We start from the raw sequence: 22,087 nt of genomic DNA, 5'->3' as shown, positions 1-22,087 counted from the left end.
TATTATTTTTTAAATATAAATATTTATAATTAAATAATTAATTTAAAAATTTTTTATATAATATTGTGTCGAATCGGTTTATCTAAAATTCGAACCAAATTTTTTTTAAACTTTTATCTAATTTGATCCAACCAGAAATTTGATTTAAAAAAAAAATCGATCCTATAAAATCAAGTCGAATCGAAACTCGTTAGGAATAAATTGGGTTGTCAACTTTATTCACTTAAGATATATATATTTTTTTATGAAAGGATATATTTAACAACGATTAAAACTTATAAATATTTTAATTAACATTCTTTTAAATACACAATTACATTTACATCTAATCTATCAATAATTATTATTATTATTTTTTCTCTCTCTCTCTCTCTTAATTTATAATTAAAGTATTTTCAATAAATTCTTAAAGTATAATCTTAAATTTTTTTGACTTGGGTATTATATCGTTTAGATAATGTTTTCAAGAGTTCCCTTCTACTTTAGTAAAAAAAAAAAAAAAACTATTATCTTAAAAAAAATTTTGTAAAATTGCCTTGTCTAAATTTATTCTCTTCAAATTAAATTGAAATTAGTCAACCTGAAATACAACATTCGACAACCAAAGAAGACAATAGAAAAATGTGTTTAACTTTATATTAAAAGAAATTGATTTCCTTACCCCTCTTGTGAACTCTTAATGGTGGGATGCAAAGCACGTGTACGGTAATAATAGTAGTAGTAGTATTTAGTAAAAACATGTCTCGGAAATCCTAAAAAACTTAATAATATTACCGTAATGGAATTCCTCAAAATTAGAGTCTCCAAACCAAACAAACTCCCCTGGAACAGGGTAAGTATAACAAACATAAAAACGAAAAGAGATCTACCCAACCGAAGGTTGCTCCCACCTTTCTGTTTTCAAACCAAATGCACCGATTACAATTCACAGTAACATTCCAATATACTGTTTCGAGTTGCCCCCGACCCCATCACAAAAAAGAAAAAAAGAAAAGAGAAAAGTTACGTAAAAATAATAATAAGTGGTACTGATGGTGACGGCCTGATGGGGACCGGACAAATAAAAATGGATGGTGCGCTATAGCTGCTGGGGTTTTTCGGTTGATGGAATAAAAAAATAAATAATGAACAAAGAGCGGCCCATAGCCCAGAGCACTAGACAGATGCAGACAATAGACAACGTCCCTGACCGTCGGCATCTTTCTTGGCCCATAAAACGTGGAACGAGGCTGCCTCCCTCCGCTTCCAATTTCCTCCATCACTCGTTCAAATTGAAATACTACTTTAAGAATATAGCTACAGTAGATTAAAAAGAGAAATATGAACTTGATTGGGTGGGTAGGATAATTAAACAAAAGCTTCAACAATTCAAACTTAAAATTCAAGCAAAGGGTGAAATATGAGGTAAAGTAGTGTTCATTAATTGGCTTTTTGAGCTTCCTATTTAACTTGCAATTAATAAAATTAGATAGTGTATTTTACTAGAAGTAAAAATAATAGTAAAAAATTGAATATTTGAAATTGGCAAAGGCAGTTTGCAAGGGACGGTGCTTGCATATTAAAGATAGGAGTTCCTCAAAAGGCGGTGGGAATGGAATTGGGATCTGTCAAAAATCCTCATTACTCTCAAAGTAGCAGTGCTTATATATAAAAGTACTAGTTTGAGTTTGCAAAGCAGTTTATTTTTCATTTCTTTTATTTTTAAAATTAAAAATTGAACTTCAATAGTATTATGTAATTATATCGAAGCCGAAGGTAGGAACAACACTAGTAATATGGAGAGGCCAATTAATGCATGTAGAAATACAAATATATATATATATATATGGATAAATGTAGTAGGTTAAGTTGAAATTTGAAATTTGAATTCAAAGTGGAAAAAGAAAAGAAGAATAAGAATTGATGTCAAAATTGGATTCCAAATTTGCGGTTGGGTTCCCTGTACATTTTTCCAAAATACTATTACTTACAAATAGTAAGTAGACAGAGGTATGAGTAGAATATAAGAAAACAAGGCAGGAAAATTAAGTAAATACAGATAGATTCATATTAATCATTGTCAAATTAAATAGTGAAACGCAGGCAGGTACGCAGGCCCTATTGGCCTTCCACAAATTACATGAAGAAAGAAATTTGAAACTTCTCTTTCTTTCTGTTTCGATTTGTTTTGTTTCTGAAAGGATTGTAATTTACACGAAGAAAAGCTGTTCGTGAATGATTTGAGATTGACCATATATATATATATATTTATTGTGGATTTGATTTGTTGTTGCTGAAGGACAGCTACCAATCTCTATCATCCGTTGAAGTTGGGCCCCATTTTCCATGTACGGTTGGAATTCAATCTCGATCTAGAGGAGCCTTGCCCTGACGCTCTCTTCTCAACTCTATCTAGTTTAAAATTTAAAGAATTGTTTTGTTGGGTGATTAAATCTGCTTCTCTTCTCTTACGCTCTGTCTGTCTAAGCAATAAATAAGAGGGTCTTTGACTAAGGAAGGAGTAAGGAGGCCTCATAGCCTGAACACTATTACACAACTTACTGACCTTCTACTTTCTGACTCTTTCTTTCTTTCTACATTGCTCCAAATGTAGCAGCAGCAGCTTCAGCCCTCAGCCTTCACCGCACTCACCTTGCCTCCTTAACACAATAGGTTTGTTCTCCCAATGCAGTTTTTCATTTTTTCTTTCTTTTTTGTCCAATATATATACTATGGATTGGATGTGGACTTGAAGTTGTGGGAAATCCTTAATTTTATGTAGTATTTTCTTTTTTAACATTTCTGTTTCTGAGAAAGAATTCTCTCTCTCTCTCTCTCTCTCTCTCTCTCTCTCTCTCTCTCTCTCTCTTTCCTTTACCTATATAGTGAAGTCTTGTTTGCTTATTGCTTTGTTCCCTTGCTTCCATTATCTGCCCCTTTTTTCTCTCTTAATTTTGGGATGTAAAGACGCGTGAATGTAAAAGGGGTCGGCTTTATCTTTTACTTTATACAGACTTTTGTTTTTCACTACGAAAAACCAAAGCTTTCTTAAATCCCCACTTCACTTCTCTCTCTAGACACGTTTGATTGCCTTCCTTAATCAACCATTTCTCCTCTGTTTTCCGTTTTTTTTTGGTCTGATAGCAAATTGATTACTTAGTACGTGTATACATTTTCGTCGACAGAGAGATCAAGAAGAATAAGAAGAAAAAGAAGACGAAAAAGGTAAAAGCAATACAACGAACATGATGGTGATGAGGAAAAGACTGACTTGCTGTACCCGCGACAGAGAGATTAGCCTCGATTTTGATGAGCAAGACAGTAAGTAGTCCTACTAGTTACTTTAATTAATTACTAATTAATACGACTATTGTCATTTTGTTTTACCATTTTTTTTTCCGTGATTGAATCTAGTCTTTTGTTGACCAAGACCAAGATCAAGATGAGGAAGCTGGTTCTTCCACGTTACCCATTAGCTAGCCCTCAAAATTTTGTTTTATTGTCGAACATGATATACCTTACACATGGACTGAAAGCACTTCTTTGCTTGTCTAAAGAGCCAACTATTCTTTAAAGAACGCACTTCATCTTCATAATCTATAATAGTTCATATTCTGAAGTGCTTAGTAAACCATTCCACTCTATTCTTTTCTGAGTCTGTTGTGAATGCCAATTAGCATGTATGGATTATGTATCACTCATGTATATTATATTTGGTGCATGTAAACTTCTTTCTCTCATTTCGTTTTTGCTTTAATTAGAATTGAAGTATTGTATTGCATGACTTAGAAGGTTGGGGATTGAGGGGAGAGTATTGGGAGGGTCCCATAACTTGCAGACCATGGGCCATGGGGGTAGGACTGTTGGAGGAGGTGACCCAGCAGTTCTCATTTTTTGGTTGGCCATTACCATTTCTTCAATCTTCACTTAATAGTCACTGCCATTGCCATGCAGCAATGCTGTCTCTATTTAATTCTTAGCTGAACATTTATGGTACCCTAAGAGGAGGTGTGAATGTCATGTGCCTTTCTCTTCTGTTGCACTACAACCCACACCCATTATTTCTTTCTTTCTGTTAACTTGAAAAAGAATAAAGAGATATTATTCAAGCTTAATTTTTTGAACAGCAGGGAATCATGCTTCTATCATTAAATTAAATATTCAATGAATTTCTTGGTGGATCTAGGAGTTTTAGTGTGAGTTAACCACTTTTTGAAGACAAAGATGAGAAACCCGTGATCATTGCAAGCAACCCTATTAATTCTCGTCAAAATCTGCTCTTTAATAAATGAGCAGAGTTTCAAATCCACCAGATTATTAAGTATCTAAAGTTTAGATGCAGCCCCCATTTGTTTAGTATTTGAGTAGATACGCATGGTCATTGAGGTGGGCAAACCTTGTTTGAGAAAGATGTCCAATAGATACTCATGCTCATGAATTTTTACTAAGGTGAGTAATCCTTGTTTGAGAAAGATGTGCACTTGCCTCAAACAATTACTAGCATTTTTAATGAAGTTATATTCTTTGTTGTTATGGTCGGTCCCCTCAGTGGGCCCAAAGGAAACGCCTCATCGAGGTCTGATTGTCTCATCATTTGAAGCTATTTGGTTTTGTTTGAACTTTCAAGTTTCAAGCTAGGATACGGTGACAAACGGGAAAAAAAAAAAAAAAGAAGTATCGTAATGCTCTAGTAGTGTTACTAGCTATCAAATTGCCTATGGGCTCTGGTACAGAACCTCCTGAAAATGCATTGGTTGCCCTCCCTTCCCTCCAATCGATAATAGGTTAGGTTTTGAAGACTTTTCTTTTGCTTGTGGTCAGTGGTGGGCCCTTCCCTTCATATGGTACTGTTATCATTTAAAACTCTTCACTTAACAGTGTGAGACAATGAAGTTACTGAGTGGGGACACAAAAGTCATGTCCGGACGACTTTTCTTTCTCCTAAAAAGATGAAGTACTAGTAATTAATTATTGATACTTGGATGACCTAGCATCGGGGCGACCCATTTATTCAAAATTAGTTTTTTCTGGTTGCAAAGAGAAAAATACCCTGCTGCAACACGCCAGATAAAAGGAGTGGAAAGGATAATAATACTAACTTTTATTAAAATTCCTTTCTAGACTATAAAAACAAAAAACTTTGATTAAAATTAGCCACTTTCTTTTGTTGGCCATCTCTTTAAGTTTTGAGAAGTGCACGCGTTTTCTGGAGTTTGAGTTTGCCGTTGATCAGGCTCGAATTCAGATATAAGATGTCCTGTTTCAGGAAATTTCTCTCTTTTTTTTGTTTTTTTATGCGGGCCTACTTCTCAAAACTTGGGAAACTTCTGCCTTGTAGTCTCTTGTCTTGTCTTCATTCTGAAGAGGAAAATGCATCATGTACGGCAAGAACGCTAGCTGTTAATGCTTTTTCTTATCACATGATTGATTTTAGAACAAACGTGTTGAGCCATAACTTTTAAACATGGGTATAAGCCATAGGGAAAGAGGTGGGCAGTTAAAGTTATCCACATCATAAAACCCAATCATTTTACGCAATTTTTGTAGAAAATGAATCATCTTATCTTATGATCTATCCTAACTGCGGAATAGCGCTCGCCCTTGCACTACCATGTGCATGTGCATGTGCTAATATCTGACTTTTCTACAATAAGGACAAATCTCAATTATTTTATTCAAAATGAAAAGGGTGCATATGTGAACTTGGAGAGTCTGGTTTTTCTGATCTATGATAACCTTCATAATTACTTACTTAGCATACCCACCTGTCTAGATAAATATGGATGGAAATGGCATTTAATCAAATCTATTATGAGATCAATGACAGCTCCAAAAATGAAAAATATGTGAAGTAAGCGTCTTTGAAACTTTCTTCACTATTTCTTGCAAGAATCATAAATTTAGAAAGTTGCCGCAACTGATGGAGGTGATTGCTAGAGCCTGTGCATTTGTACTGATTGAGTGTTCATTAAGATCTCAATAAAAAAAAAATTGACTGCAGAAAATCATAACCCCCTCCCCCCCTCCCCAATTAATAAAATTGCATCATGTAAATTGACTGATATCTCTTTCCCGATGTTGGTTCTATGTTTACTCAATTTTCACATTCTCGTCTCTTGAAACAAAGAAAAAGCCAATGGCTGCTTTTAGAATTCCAATATCTAATTCTTTTAGGAAAAGTGTCACAGCGTTCATTCTATAAAATGATTACATTTGGTTACAACTTGAATGTCAAATAAAATCTTCATGATGAGGCTTACATTTCTGCACTTAGAGTTTATGTAGCAGGAGCAACATACAACAGAAACTTAAGCTTCTGTGTGTTTTGCTTTAGTTATATGTTGTATCATTATCTGCCAAAAGCTGATGACCACATGTGTAAACCATTTTGCAAAGGTGTCAACCTGGTTATGCTTCTATATGTTGTGGTATGATAATTGCTTTCAGAAGAATAAATTCATAACTTATCCTTTTGATTTCAATGAATGGAAATTAAATTCATATATTTCAGGGATAATGACATATAATGGCCTTGAGAGCTGTATTCTCAACAATAAGTCTTATGAAAACGAAAGCAGAACGAGCAGAGGAGATGGATGTGCATCTGATTCCTTGGATGATGATTTCTCAAGCTGTTCTTCTAGCAAAGATGCTTTTGGATCATTTTCTTCCAAGTGGATGAAGAGAGATGAACAAGGTTCAGATGAATGGGAGCCCTCAGAAAGCCCCAAACATTTTTATGTCAAAGAGAAACCTGCTTATGCCATTCAATCTTCAGATGTTAAGACAATGAAAGAAAATTTTGCAAAGCTTCTATTGGGGGAAGACATTACAGGTGGACGGAAGGGTGTTTCCACAGCTTTAGCATTGTCAAATGCCATAACAAATCTTGCAGGTGTGTTTCTTTCAAGTTCCTTATTAATCTATGACCTTCTTATTCATCATTCTCCTTTCACAATTTTTGCTTGAGATTCTGTTGTTACAATTGTTAGAAAGATAAACATGTATAATCAGAAACTTTTGTTCTGGAATGGAACTTGGAAAAATATGTTAAAGAAAAGCCATCTTACTTCGTGTTGTACTTAATTCATTGTGTCTCCATGTAACGAAGCATTTCAGAGCTTTGATCAAATGCACTGTAGATCTTGTTGTAAGTGCCTTGACCTCACAAATAGCATCCGCCACCTGCCTAATCCTACAATAAGGAAAAAGAGTTTACCGAAAATAGAAGATATAAAGTGGGAGAAACAGATATTTTAGAAACATACATCATGAGAAAGAGTTACAACTTAGTATAAAAAAGCAAGTACATTTTACAAAGTTCGATGTGTTTTTTCTGTTATTGTTGGATTGTCTTCTTTCGTTATTGTTCAACTTATAAGGTGCGCAAATTTGAATTTGCAGCCTCAGTTTTTGGGGAGTTGTGGAAATTGGAGCCACTGGCTGAAGAAAGGAAAAATAAATGGCAAAGAGAAATGGACTGGTTAGTCTCCCCTACCAACTATATGGTGGAGTTAGTACCTGCTAAGCAAAGTGGTGTCAATGGCAGGACTATGGAGGTACTGTTCATGTTTGTTGATCTGATTAACAGGACAATATGCATTCTGCTATGTGGTGAGATTTATGTATTTGTTTTGAGCAGATAATGACTCCAAAAGCCCGTGCAGACATTCACATGAATCTCCCAGCACTTCAAAAGTTGGATTCTATGCTTATTGTAGGTGATCTCTTCATTCTACCTTATAATCTGTATATTTTCTGTTAACATATGCCCACAATTGCCGGATTAAAATTTTGAAAATTGACAGGAAACACTGGAATCAATGGTGAATACTGAGTTTTGGTATGCGGAAGTTGGCAGTCGGGCAGAAGGAAGAAACAAGAGTGCGAGGGAGAGCAAGAGGTGGTGGCTCCCGTTGCCACAAGTTCCCAAAACTGGGCTCTCGGACACTGAAAGGAAGAAGTTGCAATGTAAGGGCAAGGTGGTACATCAAGTATTCAAGGCTGCAAAAGCGATCAATGAAAATATTTTGTTTGAAGTGCCTCTTCCATCCATTATTAGGGATGCCCTACCCAAGGTGAGCATACACTGCCCTCCGGATCATTCTTAACTTTAAATATTGTATCCTCACATAGTTTTTATAATGAAATCCTTCTTTATTTTTAAAAGCCTAATCTACAAGTCATTTTTATTTTACAATCCTAATCAGGATGACCCCTATCCTTCTCACCACCCCCCCCCCCCTTTTTTTTTTTTTTTCCATTTGCCAGCCATTTAACCATCTGTAGCAGAAGCAATACTTGTTACTTAGCTAGAAGCCCTGCTTAGAGAACAGGCTCGAGTCATCCTTGAGTTTAGTCCTTGCTTGATGTGAATCAATTTGGAAAACATTTGTTCGAAGGAAATAGAGAAATTGAATCTAAAGATTTTACTTGGAACCAGCTGACATTGGTTCTACCTTCAAATCTGATCAAATGTCTGATCATTTTGAATGATGAGAACAATTCCAAATGAAGTTTTATATAATGTTCCATTTTGCCTCTATTGTAACTCAATTTCTTTCTACGTGTCTACAGTCTGGGAAGGCAAACCTGGGTGACGACCTGTACAAGTTTTTGACTGTGGAGTCCAGCTCTGTTGAAGAAATGTACATTTCACTCAATTTGAAATCTGAACATGATGCCCTTGCAGCCATCAATAGGTTGGAAGCTGCTGTATTTGCATGGAAAGAGAGAATTACAGAACAAGCTAGTGGTAATTCCCCAGTGCGAAAATCATGGTCTTTCATTAAGGACCCAATGTCTGAGATGGATAAGATGGAGCTACTACTGGACCGAGCAGAAGCAGTTTTACAACAGATAAAGAGCGCATATCCGAATCTTCCTCAAACATTTCTTGATGCTACAAAGATTCAATATGGCAAGGTAAGTACGGGGCGTTTAAAATAAGCTTGTAGATTCCATTTCTTGAAGTATCAACTCCTTAACAAATGAGTATCAAAACAAATCATAGCATCTTGTATTCTACATTTTTCAAACTTGAACCCATATTATACTATATTAACAATCTGAAAGTTTGTCTTTTTAGTATTGTATTTATCAAATTTTAATTGCAAAGGAAAAAATTTACAAGCAGCCTAATGGTCTTCCTATAAAGCTTCCATTGCATGCTAGTAAGGAAACAATTTCATAGAATGAGACCTCTCATCATTACCCATTGTTTCATGGGGATGCGATAGAAATTCAAGATAATTCTCATCAACCACTTTCAATTTCACAGGATGTTGGGCATTCCATTCTGGAAGCATATTCACGCGTCCTCAGAAACTTGGCTTTCAGCATAATGTGTAGGATTGGAGAAATTCTGCAAGAAGATGCTTTGAGTAACCCAAATTCGCCTGTGGCAACATTGTGCTTCCCTGGAATGAATGTGGAGAGAAATATGCAAAGTCCAGCTTGTGGTCAGCGTGCAAGGCAGTCTCTGATTGATCAGATGAACAAAGCAGAAGGGAAGTACTGTGAGTCTGATTCAAGCAGCTATTCTGATAGGGAGTTATCGTGCAATGAAGGTAGAGCAAACTGTGTAAATGCAACACCGAGTAGGGGTCGAGTTTGGTGTATTGGTAAGGAGGCATGTGTAGGAGTGTCTCCTTGATATGGAATGGTATGGAAGTGTGATTTACATTTCAACGGTGCTTTTGTAAATGATTCTCCTTCCTATTCCTATTAATTATTAAGCTTTAAGAAAAAATGATTCTCCATCCTATTCCTATAAATTATTAAGCTTTAAGAAAAAGTACATATGTATTCTCAATTTCTCATCTTGCTCGTGTGCTGAGTTCCGTTGTCTTCCCCATCCCAACTAGTCAAGTACAAGCACGCTTCATTCCCTGCTTTTTATCTTCTCTACTCTTTACTACCAATAATAATCGATTCAAACTGGTTCCGCTTCTAGTTATTTTTATAATAAAATTTTCTCAAACTAGTCGTATCGTATCTCTCACATTTCGTCAGGTATGCAAGGTTTAGGCTTTGGTGGATATGTTGTGGCATTCAGTGTTTTATTTTTAGATTCATGAATAATTAGATTTTAGCTGAAGAGACTTGGCTACCTTCCTTCCTTCCTACAGGTAAGGAGAGGTCCTTGCCTGCCAATGCCAATTTCCTCAATACTTTTGACTCTCAAAGATAAGAGGTTATTTATATATATTTTTTATGATTTGCATATCTCAAAGAAACTAGTAAACCCGACAAAATTAGGCAAAGAGATCAACGTATGATTCGAGGCACATGCTGGGTACGGTGTAATTCAAAAGCCAGGCAGGCAGAACACTTGTTGGATCCGAAGCATGTACATATATACACTTTTTTAAAGCTGGTCTGAAATATCGAAGGTAATTGCTGTTGCTTCAGCTTCACTTGCTTTTCACCATATCTTTATCTCTTTTGTCTCCCTACAAACTACAAAGTACAGCCCAACCGTGCATCGCTTCTTGAGAAATTCATGGACTCGTCATCTGTTATTTCTTCCTACTCGTAATCCCAATATTCATATTAATATTAATAAAATTCCCTCATCAAAGATCATCATCAGGACTCAAACCTACCGTTGCCACGACTTTTGTTGGTTTAGGGAGTACTCCAACGGGAAATCATCACCAATGGAGGTGGAACTGGAGGGTACTGTGGTGCGTAGCTCCGTGAATTACGTGCCCTTGACTCCCATAAGCTTCTTGGAGAGAGCAGCCAAGGTTTACAGGGACAGGGTATCCCTGGTGTACGGTTCCCTCAGACACACCTGGGCACAAACCCATGACCGTTGTCTGAAGCTTGCTTCTGCTCTCTCCCTCCTCGGTGTTTCCCGCGGCAATGTGGTTGGTACCTTCGCTTCCCATTTATTTCCTACGCTGCTTGCTATAGTATTGTCCATAAATAAATATATTCATTGTGAGAATGAGAAGGAATCAAAATATCAATATATAAGTAGTAGACGTACGCAGTTTCACCTCCACTATTATATCCTCAACATCATCATTTTGTTTTCTTTCATTAAGCCTTCTAGTTGATATGTGTTCTTTCAAATTCATTATTTCCCTCAGATGCTAGCTCTTTATTTTATTTGGAATTTGGGAATTACAATTATAACTTTTTTTGGCTCAAAATAAAATATTTGCCCTTCCTTATTTCATCATTTTAAAATTAAATGTCTTAAAACATTATGCATTTTTTACTCTAGATCAATGCCTACAGATTTTTACTTTATATATATATATATATGTGTGTATATATATTTTATATCAACTTTGCAATTTTTTTAAAAAAAGTTTTTTGGCACTAAAAGGCATTAAATATCAATATTATGTAACATGTTTTAACATTTTAAATATAAGTCGAATTTTTGGTTCACATATTGATAATTTGATATTTGGATATTAAACCTTAACATCAAGATACAAATGATTCTGTATTCCTCTTAAATTGCATTGGTTTTTTTAAATTTAGAATGGTGGATAAACCAGTCATGAATGATGATATACTCCATATAGCCTTCTATATACACATTCTTTTCTCGTTTCCTGTGCTTTTGTGTGATAATTTTAGTCAAATCTGCTACACCCTCCAAGGTAACGGAGGCATGGCATCTTTATGAATTAAGAATCAATTGGGATTAAACCCCGGCCTAACCATCCATCTTCACTTTCAGCTCTGAAAAAAAAAAAAAAAAAACTCCATCGTATATTTAACTTTAAGCATGCAGGTTGCAACCCTATCCCCTAACGTCCCAGCAATGTATGAGCTACACTTTGCGGTTCCCATGGCTGGAGGAGTTCTTTGTACGCTTAATGCACGCCTTGATTCACCCATGGTCTCAGTTCTCCTCCGACATTCAGAAGCCAAGGTCATTTTCGTAGATTACCAGCTACTTGAAATTGCTCGTGGAGCACTCCATCTTCTTTCAAAAACCAACATAAAACCTGCCATCTTAATCTTAATTTCTAATTCTAATGCATCTGATGATTCAACATCTCCAAGCGCAACTACCGAAAACGAATATGAAAGTTTCTTACAAACTGGACATACTGGATTTGAGATAAGAAGGCCAATAAGCGAATGGGATCCTACCAGCGTGAATTACACCTCTGGCACAACATCAAGGCCCAAAGGAGTTGTTTATAGTCATAGAGGAGCCTACCTCGACTCCCTCTCCACAGTTTTGCTTCATGAGATGCCTTCAATGCCTGTTTATTTGTGGACAGTGCCTATGTTTCACTGCAATGGCCGGTGCCTTATTTGGGGGGTTGCTGCCCAAGGTGGGACTAACATATGTCTTAGGGGTGTTTCTCCAAAGGGCATATTTGAGAATATAACCCTGCACAATGTGACACACATGGGAGGGGCTCCTACTGTCCTTAACATGATTGTCAATTCCCCGCTCAGGGACCGAAAGCCACTTCCTCATAGAGTGGAGGTATTGACAGGCGGCTCTCCACCACCTCCACCCGTCCTCTTTATGATGGAGGAGTTGGGTTTTGGGGTAACTCATTTGTATGGCCTCAAAGAAACTCACGGTGCTGGGACATACTGCACGTGGAAACCTGAATGGGACTCTTTGCCTCCTGATGAGCGATCAACGATTAAGGCCCGCCAAGGAATGCAGCATATTGGTTTAGAGGAGGTTGACATAAAAGATCCTGTCACCATGCAAAGTGTACCTGCTGATGCTAAAACCATGGGTGAGGTTATGTTCAGGGGAAACACTGTGATGAGCGGATATCTCAAAGACTTACAAGCAACGGAGGAAGCATTCAGAGGCGGATGGTTCCGGAGTGGGGATCTTGCTGTGAAACATTCTGATGGTTATATAGAAGTAAAGGACCGGTTGAAGGATATCATCAATTCAGGGGGAGAGAATATAAGCACAGTGGAAGTTGAAACAGTTTTGTATAATCATCCAGCAGTTCTTGAAGCTGCAGTTGTTGCACGCCCAGATAATCACTGGGGACAGACTCCTTGTGCATTTGTCAAGTTAAAGGAGGGATTTGCAGCTGATGCTCAACAACTTATCAAGTTTTGCAGGGATCGCTTGCCGCATTATATGGCTCCCAAGACCGTGGTCTTCGAGGAATTGCCAAGAACTTACAGGAAAAATACAGAAGTTTATACTGAGGGAGAAAGCAAAGGCCTTGGGTAGCATTTCGTGAAAGTGGGGAATTGCTCGAAAACTGGAAGATGAATAAATATTTATCATGTATGGGTTAATGTGTTCTCCCGGTAAACATATCAAATCTCTTCTTATTCAGAAAACTGGTAGGATGTTGGGAAAATTCGTTATGTTTTCAGTCATTATATATATATATATATATTTTAGAGATAAACCACTAGTTATTGCTTAATTATGCTTCACCTCTAGAAGCATAAAAAAGCTTAGCTTAGAGAGAGCTCCATCGATTAACAAATTAAAAGTTAACAAGTCATGTCACCGATATTGGTTCAACAGTGAATCCTTCATATGTTGACCCAGTAATCTAGAGCTGAAGCTTTTTTACTTCTCAGATACCCAAAGTAAAAAGGAAACATACTACAAATTCCAAAACCAAATTGTGTGACAACTTGATTTTTCCAACAGACGGACATTGGCAAAGCATTCAAAAGATTATAACGTTGCTTAATTGTAACGTACTAACCATCCTATCACTCGCAATCCCCCTTTGCCACATCCAACCCCCCCGTTTTCTCTCCCCTACAAAATAAAAAAATAAAAATAAAAGACAATGAGAAAAGGCTCAAGTAACTTCTCATTCAAGGAGAACACTTAAAAAGAGGCCGACAGAAACAATACCAAAGTGTATTTAATTTATTATTATTATTATTAATTGAAGTTTTAACATATTTTGCTTCGTGTTGCCAAATATGAACAAGATTACCGAATACTAATACTAGTGTTTACCAGGCCCGATTTGGAATATTTTATCATTAAAATTTAACTCTCATCCCTTGTAATACTTGGATTTTATTTTGGGCTCCAAATGAAGAAAAAAAAACTCAACAAGCTTCAGTAGTAAATAACTATGTTGTAAAGAAAAACAGTTAATTTTGTATAAAAATATGGATAAGAAGGCTCCGTCAAAATTGTAGTCCAAATTTATTTAATACTTGAATTACCGTAGAAACATGAGAAAAGAAAAAGGAATCCTGCCTCTAATATGGGGGACACCTAAGATCTTTAATATAAACGAGTAGGCAGAAGAATGATCCATGAGAAGACAGACAGGCACAACACTTAAAATATTGCATATATGAAACAGAAAAACCAGCAAATTCAAAACATTGCTTTATATCAGAATTAAACTTGTAGTTTGCAAAATCAAATTTTTTTTCTCTGCTTATTTTGTGTGCTTCAGCCTCTGGTTTTACCTTTGATGATTGATGAGACAATGACAACGTACCACATATTTACTTAATTCCAGCAATATATCCCGTATCATTATACATCTAAGGTGTAAACTGTAAAACGCCTGTGTAGCTCTATTCAGTTTATAAACTAACATATATAATTACTAATTAGAATCACATTACATGAACATATGAACACAGAAAATACAAGCCAAATTCAGTAAAATCTCTAATAGGTGCTGACACCTAACATAACCTACACCTTTCACGTTATTGTAGACCTCATCATTATTAGCCTTCAGTTGAAATTGGCGATTCACTTTAATCATTCCATTTCAAAAAAAAAAAAAGAAGGAAAATCCACCCTCATCAAGGTACTAGCTCACCAGTAATATCTCCTGCAATGCATATTTACCAAAAAAAAAAAAAACTTAGAAAAGAAATTTTAAGTAAATTTTGCATGCAACAAATCATATAATTCATGAGAAGCTAAATGATGTGAATCAATGAATGCAACTTTAACAACTCTAATTGGCTAAGGAAAACATAATTGTATGTTGGGGCTAACTGGCTTAGGAAAATTAGCTTTATATTGGGGTAACATATTTTCAGAATGTTATGGTTCAAAGTTCAAACTACAAAAAAAAATGAGGATCACTACTTTTCATAGCAGGGCCATATAGTTTGTGGGAACATTCCAACCATGACAGCAACATTTAAGTTCGTGACATTTTTAAGTGCCACGTATGTATTGGACAGTGAACATGCGCAAGCAGGCTATGCTAGTGTAGAATTACTAGAGCTTAGTTACATCAATCATATATTTGTCAAGAAGACCAATACTATAGGAAATTCAATTAGAAAATCATATCATGGTCTAAATGTTTGATTGTAATCATTCACAGTAACCTCACAATCAGGTATGAAAATTTCATTTCTAGGTTTTGAGAAGCGCATAAGATTTTCATAAGGCCTTCACATATGAAAGAGATGGAGTACAAGATTGAACTAAGATACTCATTCAATTAAGTCAATTAAAAAGATAAGGAGTTGACTTTAAGATTCTTACCATGCATGCATTTAATGAAGTAATCCAAATCTGGGAAGCATATTACTCCTTGAACTAAAGGAGATGGCTGTTGATACACAAAGAACGAAAAGTGGCGACGATCAGGATCATTTCTTGGCTTGGCTGTCTCAATTATTCTCAAGCACCCTTCTCTGTCGTAACATGAAAGTGTATTCTCACCAGCAACAGCCAATCCTCGATCCCAGGCTGAATTGATGACCTGTAGCATTAAGTGAACGTTCATAAATATATTGCATACAATTTATGGATCAAGTGGTTCAATCAAATCATACCAGTCTTGGGTCTATTGTGACCTTATATCTCGGAGGAGCCCCTCCACCTATTATTGCTTGACCTACCAGTTAAAACTTAAAGAGTATAAACCATGACACCCTTTCTATATTAGAAAGTAGTAGTTTGCCTGTGGCAGGAGTAAACATTTTTATTTAAATATTTTTATTATTTGAAAGTATTATATATAGTTTTTGCATATCTTAATATATGTTAATATTACTCTAATTATATTTTGTTAATAATGATAATTCTAAAATTGAAATAAAAGTAAAGTTTAAAAATTAAATATATTAAAAATAATCATTCATAACTACATAACTTATATGTAAACATATTTGCACATGGTATACTGGTTAAGTGACATTATTCCCATACCGGTTAGCCTGGGGATATTAATTGTTTGGCCTATCAATTAGTGTTAATTACTAATATATATTTATATATATATATATAAATATATATTAGGCCAAACAAATTGCTCGGCCTAATATATTATAACTAGTTAACATTAATTGTTTGGCCTCATTTTTAATCCATGTCATAAGCCCATTTGTCTTTGTGAGTGTTATGATGTTATTCCCAAACTAGTTAACCTTGGGATATTGCAACTTTATATTCAATTGGACCTCTCCATATATTATCAACCGGTTTTGGGTTAGATGCTTAACACTATCTGCACCAAAAAATATTATTGCAAACCTCCCTATCCTTAAAATTAAAAGATGGCCTGGATGCGACTAAATTGCAACGAACTTGGGGTTTATTTAGCTTAAATGTGGGGGTAAATTTCAAAAAACCCCTTCAAAACACCCTTAAAGGCACTTTGACACCTCTTGTTTCAAAACACAACTTTTTGCCCTTTGATCCTTAGTCTTTTAGGAATGTTTTGAGGGGGTTTTCTGGATTTTAAATAAGTCATAGGACATCGGAAAGACTATCACCTGCCAACTCAAACCTTCTGGATCAGCAAATGCTTCATCACTTTCATAGCTACAAACCTGTAACCCAGAGCACATAAACTTCATTGTCACAGAGTGTTTCTTTAAAACCTCAAAAACTGGAGAATATCCATCCTGATTGGTTGGGTTATAATATCCTGCTGTTAGCTCTGCTGCATGACTGGAAGCCTTGTACCACCAATAAACTGCAGGTATCTGCATATTAGCATCATAAATTAGTCCTTCTTTTCTTTTCCTTTTTTTTTTTTTTGTGTTCTAATATTTTGCTAGCTCTAATCAGAAATCATCTTCAGGAGCCACCCACAGACTACAACAACCTCCACTTTATTTCAGTTCCAAAACTAAGCAGGCCATACATCAAAACTACTATATATGACCAGAGTTTCACATATGAAATTCATTCAATTTTCATGGAAGAATTTAATAATGCACTCAGGATCACGTAATTGGCTAATTCATTTAGATTTCAAACCGACCAGGACAATCAAAAGCATAGGAGTCAGGTGTGATGTTAGAAGAGAATTGACAAAGAGAATGAAGCTTAATTGCATGAAAAGTCATTAAAAATAAAATGGTCAATGTACCATTTAATGACAATGAGTCAAGAAATGACAAGTCATGCAAATGAAAAGTATAAAAGTTAAACCTAGCTTTCTACAGGCATCTTTTGTATACTGATTGCATACCTTAACAATAATCTTGGACTCCTCAAAAGCAAGACTTGCTAGAGACAAGACATTGTCAGCATGGTCTGTTAGTGACTGGGCATACCAATGGAGGAAAAAGCGCCCATAGTAGCTATCATAATCACCTCGTTCACAAAAGAAACTGGTTTCATGCGGCCGAGAATTATATTGACCAGCATTATCAGGTCCTCTAGCCCAGAAAGAGTGCCCACGCAATTTAGCAGCTTTCCGTAGATTTTGCTGTAAATATTTATCGTAACACTGAACAGATTTGATGGTATCAGGTATAATGATGGCATACAGGCATGTGAAGTCAAAGAAGCCAAGTGAGTCTTCAATTAAACACATCGATTACATACTAGAGAGACTGCAAAACTTTAGCATGCACTAAAATAGAAAACCATAAATACTATATGAGCATCATTTAACACGAAAGCACTAGGTACAGCACAGAATGAGCTGATTTAGTATTCTTTTCTGGAGTGGATTTTATGAATTCATCCTCATTTTAGTTTTGGCATATCTATTTGCAGGCTGATTGGGTTTGACTTGAATGCACACAGTTGAGTTAAGGAAGCCAAATTGAACCATTTTAACACGCTTTGAGTTCTTATATGTATTCATAATAACTTACATGTAATATATATATATATGAATAAGCAAGCATTCTAACTTGAGCTCAAGCTAGGTTGATCATAATTGCACTTAATAGAGTTGAGTTCAAGTAGCTGGACTGCTTCTTCATATCGTATCTATTATCATTTGCATAACAGAGAAGACCTATTCAACATGTGTTTTAGAATTTACACCCCAAACCTACATTGTTAGATAGAGAAAAGAAACAGAAACATGAAGTTAAAGTTACCAGATACCTGAAACTCACCGATGCCAGGATACCTCCAACCCATCCTTTCTGAGAAAGAGGGATACCTCAACTCCCCAGACGGTCCAAGTCCAATCTCCACCGCAGAAAAAAGACCCTCTGCAAACAAGTCATCAAACTCTGTCCTGAAGCTTCTCATGAAATCAAAGTAGACCTGCAAATAATTGACAATAATAATAAGTGACACAATCAGCATATGCTAGAGATAACTGAGCAAATTTTTGGTCCAATGCATTAAAAGATTAATGTGCTGAACATAACTTTGGTTAGGGAAAGGGAAAAATAGATCAAAAGCTGTTGAATAATGCAGAAGAGTAGAATTCCATTTAAAAAGCTAATGGATAGACTTATCACCTTTACCTACCTATTAATATAAAGGAGGCTGAAATTAACTATGAAAATATACATTGGCATAGATATTAGTGATACTATTTCAATACCTCAACACCAGTTCTTCCATTTAAAACACGTTCTTTGTCAATGCCCCAAGATAAACATTCAGTAGTCCTCCTCCCCTCACGATCTGTGAAGAAGATATTCTGGTTTTCTTTTCCTATCTCCAAAATCCAACTGGGTAGGGAGACCAGTACATCAGCAGAGCCGGTTCTTCCATACTCATGAAATGCCATTACAACCTTGCAAAAGTGAAGATGTAACTTTAAAAGCGATTCACTAACTTTAACATGGATGCTTTCTATATAAGACAAAAACCAGCAAAGAAAATTCCTGAAACTAAAGGGCTAGTCCAACAAATGCAGAATAAAAGTTTTGAAGCTTCAACAATTTGTATCATTTCCAATTTGAGAAGCAAATACGTGTAAAAAAATTACAAATACATGGTTAAAAACCAATGATCCTTTCAAACAGAAAGCATTTTTTGACATATAGAAATAAGCTTAATAAAGGATGAACTCCTAACTGCAGATATTTAGGAACTGAAACAAGCAGATGTCATGAGAGAAATGCATCCCTTAAAAAGCTCCCAACAAGTTTCATTAAATATAGATTCAGTAAGGCTGTAATTCATATGGTAATGGTCATGAAAGTCATTTCCCACTACTCTATCAACTCTTAAATAATGTTAAGGCCAGACCATAAACAAAGGCGGAGGGACAAATGCAACTCCATTGAGTTGAAATCCACCTGTATCTTCATCTTGAATTCTCGGATAATATTAAATAATTCCCGGTAGCCAGACCACACGTACTTCTGAGGGTTCCAACTCTCAACAATACCCCACCAACAATCTACAATGACTCCATCTACATTTAAGGAGTTCATATGACTTAGCTCATGTCTAACACCCTCAGCATCAGCCAACTGGCAAAAGTTGTTGATGACACCAGTCTGCCAAAGAACAGAAAAGAGTTAAGCGTACAACAAGACAATTTGAAAGTCAATGTGAAAATTAACAAGCTATGACAAATACTGTGAATCTCAAGATCTCAATCCAAACAATCAAAGAGCAAGCACTCACTGAAAGCTTTATATAAACAGGTACATATTCGGTGCCTGTAAAGTCATTCTCATGCTCCGTGGGATGAACATCTTGTATAAGCTGCATCAATCAATAACCATTATCGGATCTATTTACACTGTCAGAGGCTCTGTAATACAGCAAAATTTGACAAACATACAGATGAACCATATTGCCAGTCCAAAAAATGGTAGCTGAAGGGTATCTAGTCCATTGAATAACATACAGATGAACCATATCTAACGCTTTCATTTTTAATCTTCAATCATGTCTATAATCCTAGAATAAGGTACACTAGCCTATCATAATGATTTCCTTATTATAGCTCAAAGTTTACCTGATCTGCCTCCAGGCACTCAACTGAGTTAATGGGACTAGCACTTGGATATTTCTCACTCCTTGTATCTCTCTCAGCTAAAACAACAGAATCAAGAGATGCTGGTGACAAACTCTCATCAATTCTAACAGGTGGCTGACAGTCTAATGTTGCTTTAACAGAGCAATTCTTCAAAGAACTAGCTGATAATGGACTTTCACCTGACCTCGCTGAAAATGCTCCCTGTGCATTACCACAGGTCAAAACGTGGTGATCACAAAGAAAAATCAACTACCATGTACATTAAGTGGCAACGGTAAGGCATTTACAATATGGATGTCCATAGAAATGATCAAGATTCTTCATGCAAAGGTAGAGAAACAAACTGACTAGAGGTAAGAATATACAGCTATAAAAGGCAAACACCAAACGAGAAACTTAGGCACCAGTGGTTCAACAAATAATTAGATAAAAAGATAGCTAAACCATGCTTGAAGCTGACACTACTCAGTTCTATAAAATCAACATACATCATGTGCATAGAATGAACATTATGGTTTTGAAAAGACAACTTAATGGTTAACGCTACAAATTGAGGCTGAGCTGCATAACCATGTATTAATCCCACTAAAGAAATTGAGAACTCTAGCAACTTATTAGCAATTGCATAGACATTATAGTCATAAACCAGCTAAGGCGCAAAAACTGGCCACATGATATCCAAGTCTTCGGAACTAAACCCCAAGTAAAACTGTGATAAAACTTATGCTAAATACTATGGTCGGAGATTTTACACTGGAGAATGAGCAAAGAGATTGAAAACAAAGAAATCAGTCGGCATTAGCATTTAGCAAGTAAGACTAAAAAAACAAAAGGTTTAGTAGTTAAAGAAAGAAAACAAACCAAATGTTGTTGATGTTGGGGGGGAGGGAGAGAGTGCCTGTAAGTAGTGCCGTCGGGCTCAACGGTCCAACCAGCCTCACGCGCCAAGGCGGCCAGCACATCGTTCATATCAGCACGCGCGGGGAGAGGGAAATTGCCGTATTGCCTCAAGCCGGCCAGCATACGGCTGGTGATGGCTCGCCTGTGCCGTTCCCGAAGCTTAGTCCTCTCTTTTTCTTTCTCTCTCTCACGTTTCCCCTTGCCGGAGGAGGAGGCAGTGCTTGCGGCGGCAGTTCCAGAGGGAGTGACAGTGGGGCTGACTGATGCAGCAGCCGCTGCGGCCGTGGCAGCGAATCCGCGGGGTCGCCGGGGCTGAGGCTGGGGTTGGGGCTCCATCGTGGGATCTAGGTTTACATTGGTGGAGGATGGAGGATTTTGCATTTTCTTGTTTTGGTGTTTTAGTTTGGGAGTGAGTGAGTGAGTCAGATCTTCATCCTTTGACCTTGAATTGAATTATCGATCGTCCTTCATCTCAACTCCTGTATCACTCTCACTATACCTATGGATTCTGATCTCTGCTACTGCGTGCTTTTTTTATTGTTATTTAATTTTAATAAGATAAATTACCATATAAATTGATAGTGTAGTTTTTTAATTTTATAAATGATATTAACAAAAGTGATGTATATTTTAAAATAAAAAAATTAATTGAAAAAATATAAAATATATATCATTTTATTAATCTATTTTATAAAGTTAAAAATTTTAATTAATAATATATCAAATAACTTATCTATTAATAATAATTTTGTGAAATACTCGTGCCTTGCGGAGGATCATAAATTTTTTTGTTTTACCTTTTCTATTTTTTTTGTTTTACTCTTTTTATTTACCATTTTTTAAAATTTTTCAAATTAAGAAAAAAATAAAATATTAAAAAATAAAAATAAAATAAAATAATGTTATATAAGCGAGTCTTAAAAAATAAAATCTTAAAAAACATATATAATATATATAAAAAAGGAAAAAAATCTCAAAAAGCAAAATATAAACATAAAAGTGAAAAAAAGAAAAACAAGAATGTATCACGTGGCACCTTTTAAATCATACACTACATTAAAAAAAATCTGAGTAAAAATTAACACATT

The 22,087-nt window shown here is 35.8% G+C and overlaps 3 protein-coding genes across 6 annotated transcripts; 2 read left to right on the top strand and 1 right to left on the bottom strand.

Moving 5' to 3' along the window:
- The first annotated feature begins 1,763 nt into the window (after window positions 1-1,763).
- On the top strand, window positions 1,764-9,933 carry ROPGEF14 (RHO guanyl-nucleotide exchange factor 14). 3 transcript variants are annotated; one of them, XM_022881653.2, is made up of 8 exons: window positions 1,764-2,652; window positions 3,165-3,300; window positions 6,491-6,874; window positions 7,384-7,538; window positions 7,622-7,696; window positions 7,788-8,057; window positions 8,557-8,904; window positions 9,260-9,933. In XM_022881653.2, exons 2-8 carry the CDS (start codon window positions 3,225-3,227, stop codon window positions 9,632-9,634), a joined length of 1,683 nt encoding a protein of 560 aa, XP_022737388.2. In that variant the 5' UTR covers window positions 1,764-2,652; window positions 3,165-3,224; the 3' UTR covers window positions 9,635-9,933. The 3 variants fall into 3 exon arrangements, with proteins under 3 accessions (XP_022737388.2, XP_089623509.1, XP_022737392.2); XM_089767383.1 differs by lacking the exons at window positions 1,764-2,652; window positions 3,165-3,300 and adding an exon at window positions 5,791-5,905; XM_022881657.2 differs by lacking the exons at window positions 1,764-2,652; window positions 3,165-3,300 and adding an exon at window positions 5,890-6,407.
- A 427-nt stretch (window positions 9,934-10,360) lies between these two features.
- Window positions 10,361-13,295, top strand: LOC111290373 (isovalerate--CoA ligase AAE2-like). Its single transcript, XM_022881658.2, is given in 3 exon segments — window positions 10,361-10,853; window positions 11,738-13,116; window positions 13,118-13,295. Coding segments are annotated over 3 exon segments (1,656 nt in total). The 5' UTR covers window positions 10,361-10,640; the 3' UTR covers window positions 13,182-13,295.
- Window positions 13,296-14,404: 1,109 nt separating this feature from the next.
- On the bottom strand, window positions 14,405-21,545 carry BMY2 (beta-amylase 2). 2 transcript variants are annotated; one of them, XM_022881158.2, is made up of 10 exons: window positions 20,961-21,545; window positions 20,079-20,300; window positions 19,742-19,822; window positions 19,408-19,611; window positions 18,705-18,899; window positions 18,254-18,418; window positions 17,382-17,642; window positions 16,678-16,890; window positions 15,443-15,662; window positions 14,405-14,771 (listed from the first exon to the last, which is right to left on the bottom strand). In XM_022881158.2, exons 1-10 carry the CDS (start codon window positions 21,378-21,380, stop codon window positions 14,743-14,745), a joined length of 2,010 nt encoding a protein of 669 aa, XP_022736893.1. In that variant the 5' UTR covers window positions 21,381-21,545; the 3' UTR covers window positions 14,405-14,742. The 2 variants fall into 2 exon arrangements, with proteins under 2 accessions (XP_022736893.1, XP_022736894.1); XM_022881159.2 differs by having other exon boundaries at window positions 17,382-17,621; window positions 20,961-21,544.
- Window positions 21,546-22,087: the final 542 nt, after the last annotated feature.

The sequence above is a fragment of the Durio zibethinus genome, chromosome 11, assembly GCF_047325235.1.
Source record: "Durio zibethinus cultivar Kanyao isolate XHJ-2024 chromosome 11, ASM4732523v1, whole genome shotgun sequence".
In the NCBI taxonomy this organism is placed as follows: Eukaryota; Viridiplantae; Streptophyta; class Magnoliopsida; order Malvales; family Malvaceae; genus Durio; species Durio zibethinus.
The sequence above is the reverse complement of the archived record's forward strand: the minus strand, read 5'-3'. Positions and strand labels throughout refer to the sequence as shown.

Coding starts and splice junctions, on each gene's coding strand:
- BMY2 (XM_022881158.2), bottom strand. CDS start 21,380: ATGCAAAATCCTCCATCCTCCACCAATGTAAACCTAGATCCCACGATG. Junction 16,891..17,381: donor AGTCCAAGATTATTGTTAAG/GTATGCAATCAG, acceptor GCTAATATGCAG/ATACCTGCAGTTTATTGGTG. Junction 14,772..15,442: donor CTTCATTAAATGCATGCATG/GTAAGAATCTTA, acceptor TATGCATTGCAG/GAGATATTACTGGTGAGCTA.
- ROPGEF14 (XM_022881653.2), top strand. CDS start 3,225: ATGATGGTGATGAGGAAAAGACTGACTTGCTGTACCCGCGACAGAGAG. Junction 7,539..7,621: donor TCAATGGCAGGACTATGGAG/GTACTGTTCATG, acceptor TGTTTTGAGCAG/ATAATGACTCCAAAAGCCCG. Junction 8,058..8,556: donor TTAGGGATGCCCTACCCAAG/GTGAGCATACAC, acceptor ACGTGTCTACAG/TCTGGGAAGGCAAACCTGGG.